We start from the raw sequence: 13,739 nt of genomic DNA on the forward strand, positions 1-13,739 counted from the left end.
CATTCAAGATAACTATGAAGCCCTGGGTACGCAGTGTCTATACAAATTCATGATAACTACAAAGTTCTAGGTGCATAAGTGCATGTTATCAATGGGAAAATGTGGTAATTGTTATGTAGTTCTCGCATGATGTAGCCTTAAATGTTTTTAAAATAGGAGCTGACACTAATCTCACAAAGTCTTCCGACGAGATTCCTTCCTTATAGATGCTGCAAATCAGTCCACATAGACTCTTCCTCCCATATTTTCCTAAACCTTTTTGTACTTTGGCAAGAAAGGAGTTATTTGATTTCATGGCCTTATTTGATTTCATCTCCCTTAAGGCCCATTATATCTGATTGTCAAGCATGTCTGGAGCTAAGCCGTCTTCATCTGCATCATATTCTCTTTCTATGTGCTGGCTAGCCTAGGATATCTAGCAATAGAGTTTCTTGTATATTTCTTCCATCTCTCATATTTTCTGTGTCAGCTATTATCTTACTTGACTTTTATATAATTTTTAATACAAATCTTCCCTTCTCACTTCCCAATAGAAATTTAACTTTCTTGTATACCACACCAATGTCTCTCTTCTTCAGAAAAAGATAAGTGTGAAGAGGATAATGAATAGTAGTTGTAATATATTAACATAATAAAAAATAAGAAATATTTGAGTAGAATATAATTGTGTAAAGGGAAACTCATGGAATGCATATTTGAATAGGATCAAGAAGAACAGTAAACCTAATTGGAGAGAAAGACAAATAAGGTAAATACGAGTATGAATTGAATATCTAAGAGTATAGACAAAGAGCATGAACAAAGAAGGCATATTTCAAGAGGATGACAAAGAAGGCATATTTCAAGAGGATGACAAAGAAGGCATATATGAAGAGGATGTCAAAGAAGGCATATATGAAGAGGATGTCAAAGAAGGCAGATATGAAGAGGATGTCAAAGAAGGAATATATGAAGAGGATCAAATGAAGGCATAAATGAAGAGGATGACAAAGAAGGCATAAATGAAGAGGATGACAAAGAAGGCATATATGAAGAGGATTGTCAAAGAAGGCATATATGAAGAGGATGTCAAAGAAGGCATATATGAAGAGGATGTCAAAGAAGGAATATATGAAGAGGATCAAATGAAGGCATAAATGAAGAGGATGACAAAGAAGGCGTATATGAAGAGGATGACAAAGAAGGCATATATGAAGAGGATTGTCAAAGAAGGCATATATGAAGAGGATGTCAAAGAAGGCATATATGAAGAGGATGTCAAAGAAGGCATATATGAAGAGGATGTCAAAGAAGGAATATATGAAGAGGATCAAATGAAGGCATAAATGAAGAGGATGACAAAGAAGGCGTATATGAAGAGGATGACAAAGAAGGCATATATGAAGAGGATTGTCAAAGAAGGCATATATGAAGAGGATGTCAAAGAAGGCATATATGAAGAGGATGTCAAAGAAGGCATATATGAAGAGGATGACAAAGAAGGCATATATGAAGAGGATTGTCAAAGAAGGCATATATGAAGAGGATGTCAAAGAAGGCATATATGAAGAGGATGACAAAGAAGGGATATATGAAGAGGATTGTCAAAGAAGGCATATATGAAGAGGATGTCAAAGAAGGCATATATGAAGAGGATGACAAAGAAGGCATATATGAAGAGGATGTCAAAGAAGGCAGATATGAAGAGGATGTCAAAGAAGGCATATATGAAGAGGATGTCAAAGAAGGCATATATGAAGAGGATGTCAAAGAAGGAATATATGAAGAGGATCAAATGAAGGCATATATGAAGAGGATGACAAAGAAGGCATATATGAAGAGGATTGTCAAAGAAGGCATTTATGAAGAGGATGTCAAAGAAGGCATATATGAAGAGGATGTCAAAGAAGGAATATATGAAGAGGATCAAATGAAGGCATAAATGAAGAGGATGACAAAGAAGGCGTATATGAAGAGGATGACAAAGAAGGCATATATGAAGAGGATTGTCAAAGAAGGCATATATGAAGAGGATGTCAAAGAAGGCATATATGAAGAGGATGTCAAAGAAGGCATATATGAAGAGGATGTCAAAGAAGGCATATATGAAGAGGATGACAAAGAAGGCATATATGAAGAGGATTGTCAAAGAAGGCATATATGAAGAGGATGTCAAAGAAGGCATATATGAAGAGGATGACAAAGAAGGCATATATGAAGAGGATTGTCAAAGAAGGCATATATGAAGAGGATGTCAAAGAAGGCATATATGAAGAGGATGACAAAGAAGGCATATATGAAGGGGATCTCAAAGAAGGCAGATATGAAGAGGATGTCAAAGAAGGCATATATGAAGAGGATGTCAAAGAAGGCATATATGAAGAGGATGGCAAAGAAGGCATATATGAAGAGGATGGCAAAGAAGGTACATATGAAGGGGATGACAAAGAAGGCACATATGAAGGGGATGACAAAGAAGGCATATATGAAGAGGATGACAAAGAAGGCATATATGAAGAGGATGACAAAGAAGGCATATATGAAGAGGATGTCAAAGAAGGCATATATGAAGAGGATGTCAAAGAAGGCATGTGTCTGTGTAATCTCGAGGAGCATAATTGAATATAGTCTTGAAGAAAGCTTATATGAAGGGCATTTAATACTCATACATGAAGGGTATGCCAAAGAAGATTTGAATAAAGAAATCACATTTTTCATGAAAATGGCGCATTTTCTCTGAAAATCTCTAATGTAATTCATTTAGCCTAATTTTCTCTCAAGGATCTCAAATACTTTTGGCATATTCCAAATGAGGTCTAGCTAGAGCAAAATAACACCTCTTTGACTGTCTCATTACATTTCCCCATCACCCATTTAACAAAGTTAAGTTTCTTTAAAACAAATATTCATTTTGTCCTGATATGTGGTCCCCATGGAAGGCATGGTGTTGGGGCTACCCCAAAGATTTTACTTGATTGGCTGTAGTTAGCACTGAGCTATGTTATAATGTATGTCCTGTTCACTCTTTCCTTTATTCCAAAACTGCACATTTGTCTATATTAAGCATTAATCTTCATTCCTTGCTTCAATCTGATATATTGTCTAAGTCTCTAGAGAATAGCTCACAATCTGGTGGGTCCCTTATATCTCTGTGTAACACTATGCCTTCATTAATGTATATTAAGAATAGAAGTGACCCTTTTACACTTCCCTGGGGGATGTCTGAAGTTACATCTATATCCTTTGAGCAAAACCCATCAATGACTACCCTTTGTTTGCAATTTGACCAGAAGTCTATAATCCAATTAATTTTTTCTCATTGATAGCATACTAGTATTTAAGTTTGTGTATCCACTTGTTGTTCACGACTTTATCATAGGCTTTCTTGAAATGTAGATATACTGAATCAACTTGTGTGTTGTTTTCTGCCAATCTGAGTATATCGTAAATGAAGGGACCCAATTGTGTTTCATGAGGTCTGCTCTTTCTAAATCAGTGCTTATTGTTGCTTAGTATCTTCCTACTATCAAGAAATCCCAATATTTCTGACAATAATGCATTCTAATGTTTTACAAGAGATCAATTTTTTTTAAAAATGGGTCATTAATTAGATGGTTTATCCATATCACTGCTTTTATAGATGGGAGTTATATGGGCTAGCTTCCAGCCAACAGGTGTTGAGCCTTCTTCTATAGATTTCATAGAAATCATTTCTAAAAACTGGGCTATCTATTCAGCTGATTTCTTCAATATTCTATCAGGTATTTCTTCTACACCTGGTGCTTTGTTGGCTTGGATACTACCGAGCTGATGTTGAGAGTTGTTATTCCTTCCTTGGTCAGTGTTATGTCACTCATGTGTTCCTGGGGGCAGGGGGTTTGGGAGCTTGTTTGGTGTGTTTGTATCTTTATTGTTGATGCTCTGGAAAACCTTGTTTAAAATATTTGCCCTTTTATGCTGTCTGTAATAAGTTTGCCATTTTCCATCTTGAACAATTGGATGCTTACCCAGTATTTCTCAAACTTAGGACCAGAATGACATTGGATTTTCCTCAAGATATTTGCATAGTATTTTACATTTGAAGAAGTGTAGGACTATTTGCATGATACTTCTCATTTTTCCACAACATTCATTTAGTGTTTGTTTGGATGTATTCATATAAACTGCATTGTTCTTTTTTAATACTAATTTTAAGCTGTGATTGTAGCCTTCTTTGCCTTCATAATGCCCATCTGACTTCTCCATTCTACCATCAGAGTTCCTTACAGTCTTTCTTTCTATTTCAATAATGGATATCAATTACTTCCACGAAGTGAAGCCTGAAACAATAGAATATATGTAGCATTTAAGTTTGCATGGAATGTGCGCCTTCATTCTTTAGCGTATAATGTATTAGAAATATTTCCAATTGTTCTCTGTATCGATTGTCAGGATTTTTGTCGTGTATTCTGGTGATTCTTTCTAAAAATATTCTGTTAGTCCGTTAAAATTTGCCTTTGAGAATAAGTATATTTAATGCTTTCTTTATTTATTTTCATGAACTTTGTTTTTAATTTTACAAGAATAGCTTTATGGTCACTGATTCCATCCATTATTTTAATGTTTGTAATGATTTCAGGCATAGAAGTTGCGAAGGTATCAAGTATGGCTCTGCCCTGAGTTGGTGATTTAGCAAGTTGTTTCAAAGTGTGTTTTTTGAATATATGGAGTGCTTGGCATGAATCTGTTTTTGACAGATTTTCCTTAGCAGTACAAGTCCCAATCAGTTGAGGATAGATTAGTATCACGAGGGTTTGTAATTATACTGTTGCTGTTTGTTGCTGAGAGTGGATATTTGGTGGCCGAGCTTGAGTAGAATAACTGTACTAGAATCTGGGGGTCTGTAAAATGAGCACACGAATAGGCTTCTATCGTATAGTCGTTAATGTTGCACTAAATGCTTTCTATGTCATTTTCATTGCATTCATTTTGTTGGCTACTGGGATGTGAATTAACAGCAATGAATTCTCCCTCACCCAATCTATTTGGCTTTTCCCTTCTGTAAATTGTGAAACCACTTGAAAAAGAAGCTCATAGTTTGCTATGTCTTCTGTGAGCCAACTCTCTGTTCCAACTACTATGTCTGCTTTGTACCAACAAAAATATGTCTAATATCTGATATTTTGTTTGTAATGCTCAATATAATGTTATAATTTTTATTCGGTCTATCACCTTTTGTTTCAGGATTCTCTGTATGCTCACACGAAAATCATTGTTAACAGATGCACTGCAATGACATTCACTTGCATGATTATCTTTAATGTTTCTCAAGGAACCAATTTTATTGTTTCTATGTGGGTTATATGTCATTTTAATGCAATTATTTATTTTTTCTACTATTTTTTGGATCTGAGAGTCATAGCATGATCTGAAGTGACAAAAAGCACTTGATCCTACTTTATTTTTCCCAACATAATACCTGCCCTCTTGCCTACCAAACATGGTAAACCCTGTAAAGGTGTTTGTGTAACCTACGCACTACAAACTGCAATGCAACATTTGATTTTCACCCTCTATTCAGCTTCAGATAAGCCTTCAATAGTCAATGTGTTGCACAATGCTGCAAATACTTAAGTTTATAGGGACTTTCAACTCCACCTCAACCTGTTTCACCTCCGAGTGCATCTCCTTAAAGAAGTGCAGGATCTCTTCATATCCATGTTTTGAGGCATTGTTTGTCCCTACGTGAGCCACAATGCGTAGCTTGGAGCGACTTGTATTACTGAAGGCTGCCTTCACCACCTGTGTCACCTGAGGTATCCCACCACCTGGTATTCACCAGGATTACAAGAATCCAACATTTCCCTCCCGTTGGACTTTACGGCACAGCGGAGATATTATACGTGAGACAGAACTGCCTAACATAAGGGTAACCTTGAATCTATGTTTCACTATACAGGTGAACCTGTGTTGTTGATTCATATTATATATTGCTACATAGTTGGTGACAATTTCATCTATATCATTTGTAAATTTTTTGGAAGATACTATGTAAAAACAATAAAAATGTTTTATTCATCCTTTTCTGCATGTGTACTCAATGTCACAAAAAATGATATGTACAATATGCAAGTTTTTAATAATTTGCATTCCTGAAATTTCTTTTCATTCCATGGGTCATGTTCCACTATCTTTTTGCAGGTATAAATTTAAAGGTGTTCACATGCATTTAGTTGAATAATTTTGTAGTCTCCTAATGAGACTTCCAATGAGTCTCCAATGCCAGGTACGTATTTATGAGAAGTGTTCTGTATGGTTTTCCTTAGCAATTATCTCCAACATAGGATTATTTCACTGGATTTTGTTCAATTATCACATCAGTATTTTCTGGAATGGCTCAATATATGTTGATTGTGGGGTGGGCTTATTGAGAAAAAGAATATTTATTACACTTTATGATTACTATATTGGCCTACCCCTTGACAAATAAAGTGTTCATCCTTATTGTGTAATTTAATGGATTTTAATTACATGCAACACAATATTTGTTTTTTTTTTAAATTTGTCTGCTACCTAATTTTTTTCAAGAAGAAATACCAGCAATTTTAGATTTAAAATAATTTTCAAAATGGTGGGCTTGACACTTTTCTTGAATGATTTGGGGATAATGGGGTATTGCAGGAAACTACGACTTGTTGAATTTGAAGAATGGTGGTTGAAGTTACACATTTTTGCCTTAGAATGTAAAAAAAGTGATTTCCATTCCTGAAGGAGTCTAGGTAATTAAAATAGGAGATAATTACGGATGTATGCTGTGTTTTGAATCAAGTGTCTTATCCATATCTTGTCCTGAGCCTATGCTAAAAGGCTTTGCATTTGAATGCCTTAGGATTACCAGTAAGTTGAATTAGTAAAATTAAAGAATAGAAATTAATGAAAGGATTAATATCCTTTAGTATGGAAGACATCTTCTATTGCAGGAAGAATGCAATATGATAAACTGGGGGATGCAGTTGATGTGGAAGGGATCGATATATAATCTAAACGAGTGAGAACATATGGTTAAATCAAGTTGTTGGGAAGAAAAAATTTCTTGAGATTCTTCCCCATTGTTTACTATTAATGATGACCATTTTAGTCCAAGTTCATCCATATTCGTTTGGATTTCAGTCTTCCTCCCCGATTCCAAAGAGCCAGATGATTTTCTTGCACAGGAGCTTTTATCAGGGTGTTTAGGCCTTAAACTGCATTGAAAATACACAAACTGCTTGTTGGGCAGTCTATACCTGGGAGCCATTTCAGAGCCAGGTAAGTCTCAAAATTTGGCATTGCTGCTGGTATACCTTGAAGAATGGTGTTAAAAAGTACACCATTTGCCTCAGATTGTAAAAAATTTATATTCTTACACCGAAAGGATAAAACAAGGTGAATAAACTAAAGTTCTTTAAAAATCTATTCCAAATCTGTTTTTAAATAAATCTACGAAATATACCCGTGTTACGTGGAGTGTGAAGGATAAAAAATTTGGAGCTAATTCTTAAAAGAATGATGCATTATAAAGACTAGAAGAATAAGTAAGTATTTTCGAGAGAACTAGACTTGTGACTGCAGGACATATTTCTTCATAATTGCGAGGCCATGGCTTGTGTTTATTTAGGGTTATCGAATAATGGGTACATTCAAAATTTTTCAATTTTAACATGAAATTAAAAATGGTGAAATACTAAGTCTTTGCCACCAAAAAGGTTCTCGTGTCACTTGTCTCCAGTAAATTGAGAATTAATACCAAGATATACAATTGAAATATGTTAAAGACGATTTACAAGGCAACCGTATACGAAATACCTATCTTCGGAGACCGAAAAAAAGGAATTTACGATACACATTTACTGGGATGAGTTTTTATCAGTGAGGTTTAGCAAGAATATAATGACTTCATAACCGAAAACGAGGAATAAAACAGTTCGCAGAAACGAATGAGTTTATTTCTTTGAGGATTCATATCAACCATAGTTATTATCAATGGCAAACCTTGACCCCACAGATTACAATTTGAAAATGTGGTACTTTCACCGATATCCACGTAAATGACTTCATAACAAGTAGCTTAAGTAAACAACGAAAAAATGACAATAACGAAGCGTGATTAATCACCAAATACGCTCGCTAGTATGGATATATGAAGGATATACAAGTAAGCCTGCCCATTAATTTTTTCATATCTGGAAAGATGGTTTAAAAAGTATTAGCAAAACCAACTGCATACTGCTAGATAGTATTCGGATGAGTAAAATAATTTAGTTCACGGTATGCGTAATATTCAAAAAGTAAATTTTAATAAATTAACGATTCATTTTAAAGAGCAACAGTCCCTCAATTGTAGTATTAATAAAAGTAGGTCCCCCTAAAACATCGGAATTTTTGCTTTGTAAAATGTCTGTAGTCATTTATGAAAATAACAGAATTTGGCACCGACGATTTATTTCTTTACAACTTTACAAACACAAAGAAATCGGGCATATCTTAGTAATAATTAAAGGCAACTAATTATAATGAATAATGGAAATACACATCAGCTCGTAAGCCTGGGATACGTTTCAGAGAAAACGGGACCTTTGCCTTTGCAGACGACATTCTCAAAATTTCGCGTTTCAGAAGCCTGGTATCCGGCGAACATAACATGCAAGGAGGTATCCTCGTAGAAGGTTCTCTTGACTGTGTCGAAAGGCACTATGGGTAATTTCTCCTCCTCCGTTCACGCCCCCATTATTATCCCATTGGCCGAAGACACCAGGAGTAAAGCATAGAGGCGGAGTTAAAAGCAGAGAGAAAGACGATCAGCCAATCCGGTTACATCTCCCACCCCCTAGTCAGAAAAATGGAAGATATTTATGATTGGCCAGTTTTCCTTTTCCTTAAGGTCCGCCTACTTGACTCACGAAACATGAAGTCAAGTGGAACCTTCTACGAGGATACCTCCTAAGAGCATACCTGCTAGAGGGTTATGTGCGCCGGATAGAAATCTTCGGAAAGCTGGGATTTTCACAGCCGCGCGCTGCGCTGGATACCCTCGAACAAGGCAAAAAATATAAAAGGATTACGTCATATTTGTTTCGCTATAACTATATTTACTTTCATCATTTTTGTTTTGTTTTAATTTGTATATTAATCATCTCCAAGACTTCTTCCAAGATTTTCGTTTACATCGGAACCCTTACAATGGAAAATGCATAATCTGGAAATGGTAATTAACATTGTATCACACTTTATATTATGAATGCCTTGCATGACAATAAAAAGCAATAATAATATCCGCGCGGATAATGCGCGGTATTCGAGAGAACTGCTATGCGCGGCTGTGAAAATCCCAATTTACCGGAGATTTCTATCCGGCGCACATAACCCCCTAGCAGGTATGCTCTTAGGAGGTATCCTCGTAGAAGGTTCCACTTGACTTCATGTTTCGTGAGTCAAGTAGGCGGACCTTAAGGAAAAGGAAAACTGGCCAATCATAAATATCTTCCATTTTTCTGACTAAGGGGTGGGAGATGTAACCGGATTGGCTGATCGTCTTTCTCTCCGCTTTTAACTCCGCCTCTATGCTTTACTCCTGGTGTCTTCGGCCAATGGGATAATAATGGGGGCGTGAACGGAGGAGGAGAAATTACCCATAGTGCCTTTCGACACAGTCAAGAGAACCTTCTACGAGGATACCTCCTTGCATGTTATGTTCGCCGGATATCAGGCTTCGGAAACTCCAAATTATTAGCCCGCGTATGCCAGTGCGCGCGGGCTCAGAACTTAAAATTCTCAAGATTATGCGGTTTCTATTTCCCTACTTAATCCTTGGTAGATTTATTAATGGAATTGAATAACTGACCAAAACTTCTATTTGGGTTTTAGAATATTTCCTAATTGAGCTTGCTTAACTCGTTAATTTGCTCTCCCAAGCGATCACTCGCGAAGAAATAGAGGGCAAATTCTCATTGGGTAACGTATGCCGTCTCGTCATTCTTCGGGACAAAGAGGATAATCAACTTCCCCTCCTACTCTCACCATTATACCTTCTTTTTCACCAAGGGTATTAACCCCCGGTAACATAGGCAGGGCCACAGGCAAGATGGGATCCATTTAGGGAATTAAATCCTTCCCCGTATGCCATTCCAATTAAAAGTGCCTGGTGATTCATTCATTCCAATTAATTTACCTTGGTGATTCATGGAAGAGTATATCTTCACGACATATTGATTATAAATTCAGGAAATGCAAACTATTATAGAATCATTTGTATTGACTTTATGAAAACACACATTTTTACGCCTCATCCGACGGACAGCGTCCTGCCCTTGAGCACTCTTTGTGTGGCGCCCAACTATGTAGTTATAGGGGTACTCCTGCAAAATCCTGCCACCGCCAGGATTAAACCCCTGTCACTCAAGGTGAGAAACCAGCTACACTACCTACGGAATTATCCCGATCCCCATAGCAAGGCATTGTGACATTCGGCTTCCATTATAGGCTTTCGTAATAAAAAAAACCCAAGGTCCCGATGATAACATGAAATTGCTACTTCTGCGGCAATATCGAGCGATATGGCGCCACTGGTATTTTCGTAGCTACGCGTATTAAAGGAAGGCGATCGACAGCTTAAGTAATCTGCGTCATTAGGGATGGCTGGGTATTTTGGCAGCAGTAGGATTTTCAGGGAATGGAGGCAGAATAGCCCGAAAGAGAAACCAGGGACCGCAATTACCCTACTCAAAAGACGCCAGGGGATCATATTGGCATTACATATGACGGGCGGAGTACAAATTCGTCCTTTATGATATTATTGCACTATAAATTGTTATTTTCCCCTTACGAGTACATTTTAAATTATATAAAAAATGAAGGCATAATGAGTATCCTTGGCATATTTAATGGATGAAATAAATGCGTCAGACCAACATTTGGCGAGGAGAGAATATTGATTGCTCTTCAACGTTTCAATGCGTTACGTTTCAGATTCAAATATTTATTAAAAAATCGACTTCTGGGTATCACACTCTTTTAGCGATTCTACAAAAATATTTATGAAAAATAATTTACTAAAAAAGTAAAGTTCGATATTTATGCAATGGATTCGGAGCAAATAGTTCATGGTCAGCTGGATTCATCCTTCTTATCATTAAATTGATGCATACGGATTTCCATCGAATTTAAAATCTTTTCAGAATCATCTCAAAGATGCAATTTTACTAACACGCCTATTTTATTGAAACTGAAACAAATACTTCCCACCGTTCCTTGTAAACATTATATATCGTTAAGTGATTCGCTTTAAAAAGTTTCGAACCGCATCTCTAAACGCGGGTGAACACAAACAAAGTTAATTAATCTCCCGATAGAGGCTACATCAATACGAAAGTTGAATTTCGTTCGTGGTAAGTTGGTGCGGACTTAAAATGTAAACAAAGTGTGAGCGGTGTCAGCACAAGGGTATATGTACGAATTTCGCTTCACCACGTAGAAATGGGATGGAACGATGCGTGAAGTGATTGAGATATTATTATTAGCAAGATATGAGGGTAACATTTTGCCTGATGACATTACTTTCCCGGAATACCGTATCATCATTGAAGCCTAAATCTTCTGAAGTTTTAACCTGCTATTTGGAGCAATTAAAGCATCCTCCGTGGACATCATATTTTGTCAAATATAGCAGCATAGAAAATGACCAGAAAGGAATGTCTCATTTTAATTGGAAAGTAGGGAATAGTAACTACCACATTCTTCGAACTGGCTGCTACCCTTACATCAAGTATCATTGCACCAAAAGGCCAATTGCTGATCTTACCGTGGAAGATAATTTTTTCAGGATTATCAAGTTAATGAATTTAGGCATGTATTTATTATTTACTCCGCCAAACACTATCTACATCATTTTTGAAAGGTGGTTTCTTTGTAGGAATACCCTGCTTGGCGTATGGGGTTGCTGCAGTGTTTCTGATTCGGCACCAGGAAGATGTTTATACACCTAAAGGCATAGTTACCATTTACTTTCTCTACGAAGAAGACAAAGGTTCATATTATTAATTATATCGTGATAGCCGAATCCGAACATAGGCTGAGCTAGTATAAATGAATGAGCGATAATTGAAGGGAAAGCAATTGTATTTTATTAAAGTATGTTTTAGTAGAATTGTATGTAGAATGTATTTCAAGATTGAATTGAAGTTTCATGCAATTTTGTAGAATATCATTAAAATTACTGAATGTCATTCTAAGGGGTATAATTGATTTTATTAAAGTTAAGCATTATTTCGCAGTATGGAACCTGCACCTGAGATAGGGATACGTCCACAATTATGTTGTTATCGTCACAGAGTGCATTGTGAACGAGTTTCAGCTATTCAAGTGCTGGTCAGTCCGCAAACCTAAATTATTTTCAGATAACTCGCAAGGTCTAGCACGGCACTACTTCTATTGTATTGACCTTACCTGGTGCAAGAAGAGTGGTTATTGAATCATTCACTTTTTTTATCAAACTTTTGAGCAGTTTGGAGCCCTTGAAGATACACCATTCATCTGGAGGGTTTTCTGTAATCGTACTCGGCAAGTTAGATAGGGGTTTTTAATATGATAAATGACAAGTGTAGAAGTTCCTGTGAACTCTTAGTGATAACCATTTGAATCATAATATTCACTTCCGTTACATTATTTTAGCGATCATAATAAATGAGTGGCTGAAAGAAATATCGTAGCTCCTCGCAATTTTACCTCTCATTAATGTTCTTAATTTGTCACTAAGATGATTCATGTGCAAATGGAACTTGTGAATGTAATCATGCATGTACAATGAGACAGGGCAGTTCTGCTTGCTAACTTATCCAGTTTAGTTGTGTTACCATTAAGTTAAGTATCACAATACTTTTTCACATGTAGGACAGAGGCACGACTGATGCCAAAATGCTACTTGGTTTGCCTCTTTTTCCAAGCAACTTTCAAAATGGCTTTGAGATCATATTGTCCCCCACAGGCAAATCGAGGCGTAACCATTTCATAGAAAGTGAATTTCATATCGGGTTGGTAGTTGCTTATTATTCATTATAGCACATTGGCCACCATTCCAAGGACAATGCCACACAACCACTAGTACCTGCATGCAAATGAATGGCTATTTTCAGGATGAAATTCTTTTTCCTCTTTATAGAACATTTAGCCACAATTAATCATTGTATGAAAATTTCAGGTATTATTTACCATTTTTTAGGTATACTAAGTAATTCTTATCTTTTGCTCTTAGCATACTAAATTCGTATCATAGTTTTGTACGCTGTGCTTTTCATGAAGGTTTTATTTTTATTCTAGATTCCCAAAACCATTGTGATAGCACCCCCATCATGTAGTTACTAGTAAAATCAAGCCTTCTATTAGTTACTAATGGCAACCCTGCAAAAAGGTACACACCCACAAGCAGAAGGCATAGAGTAATATTGACTCTAGCTATATTCCAATTATAGTTTTTTCGCAGAGTTTTATGACCCACTTTGTCCTAGTGTATGACTATCAGAATGGTTACTAAAATGTGTGTCTCAGACTCTTCCAAATTGATACTGTTCCACTTGGTCTAGTTTATGAACAACCATTTTTTTTATTTACCTTCTCATCCCAAATCTGTCACACTGACTTTTAATATGCTCAGCAGTGTTGGTGAATCCTTTGCTAATTGACAGACTAAAGCTTGATCATCTAACTGATTTTATGAATTTTCCACCAAAATTCATTCTTACCTTAGTTTT

General features: G+C 36.3%; 1 protein-coding gene across 1 annotated transcript; it reads left to right on the forward strand.

The window, feature by feature from the left end:
• The first annotated feature begins 11,386 nt into the window (after positions 1-11,386).
• LOC139686471 (uncharacterized protein C15orf61 homolog) lies at positions 11,387-12,224 on the forward strand. Its single transcript, XM_071583654.1, has 2 exons — positions 11,387-11,838; positions 11,906-12,224. The coding sequence occupies exons 1-2, from the start codon at positions 11,520-11,522 to the stop codon at positions 12,031-12,033; spliced, it is 447 nt and encodes a 148-aa protein (XP_071439755.1). The 5' UTR covers positions 11,387-11,519; the 3' UTR covers positions 12,034-12,224.
• The last annotated feature ends 1,515 nt before the right edge of the window (positions 12,225-13,739 follow it).

Source organism: Hetaerina americana, unplaced genomic scaffold (assembly GCF_022747635.1).
Source record: "Hetaerina americana unplaced genomic scaffold, ioHetAmer1.1.p SCAF_1, whole genome shotgun sequence".
Lineage (NCBI taxonomy): Eukaryota > Metazoa > Arthropoda > Insecta > Odonata > Calopterygidae > Hetaerina > Hetaerina americana.

What these genes read in the sequence shown, in the direction of transcription:
- LOC139686471 (XM_071583654.1), top strand. Translation starts at nt 11,520, where the DNA reads ATGAGGGTAACATTTTGCCTGATGACATTACTTTCCCGGAATACCGTA. An exon ending in TATCAAGTTAATGAATTTAG is followed by an intron (nt 11,839 to 11,905) that starts GCATGTATTTAT and finishes GTTTCTTTGTAG; the next exon opens with GAATACCCTGCTTGGCGTAT.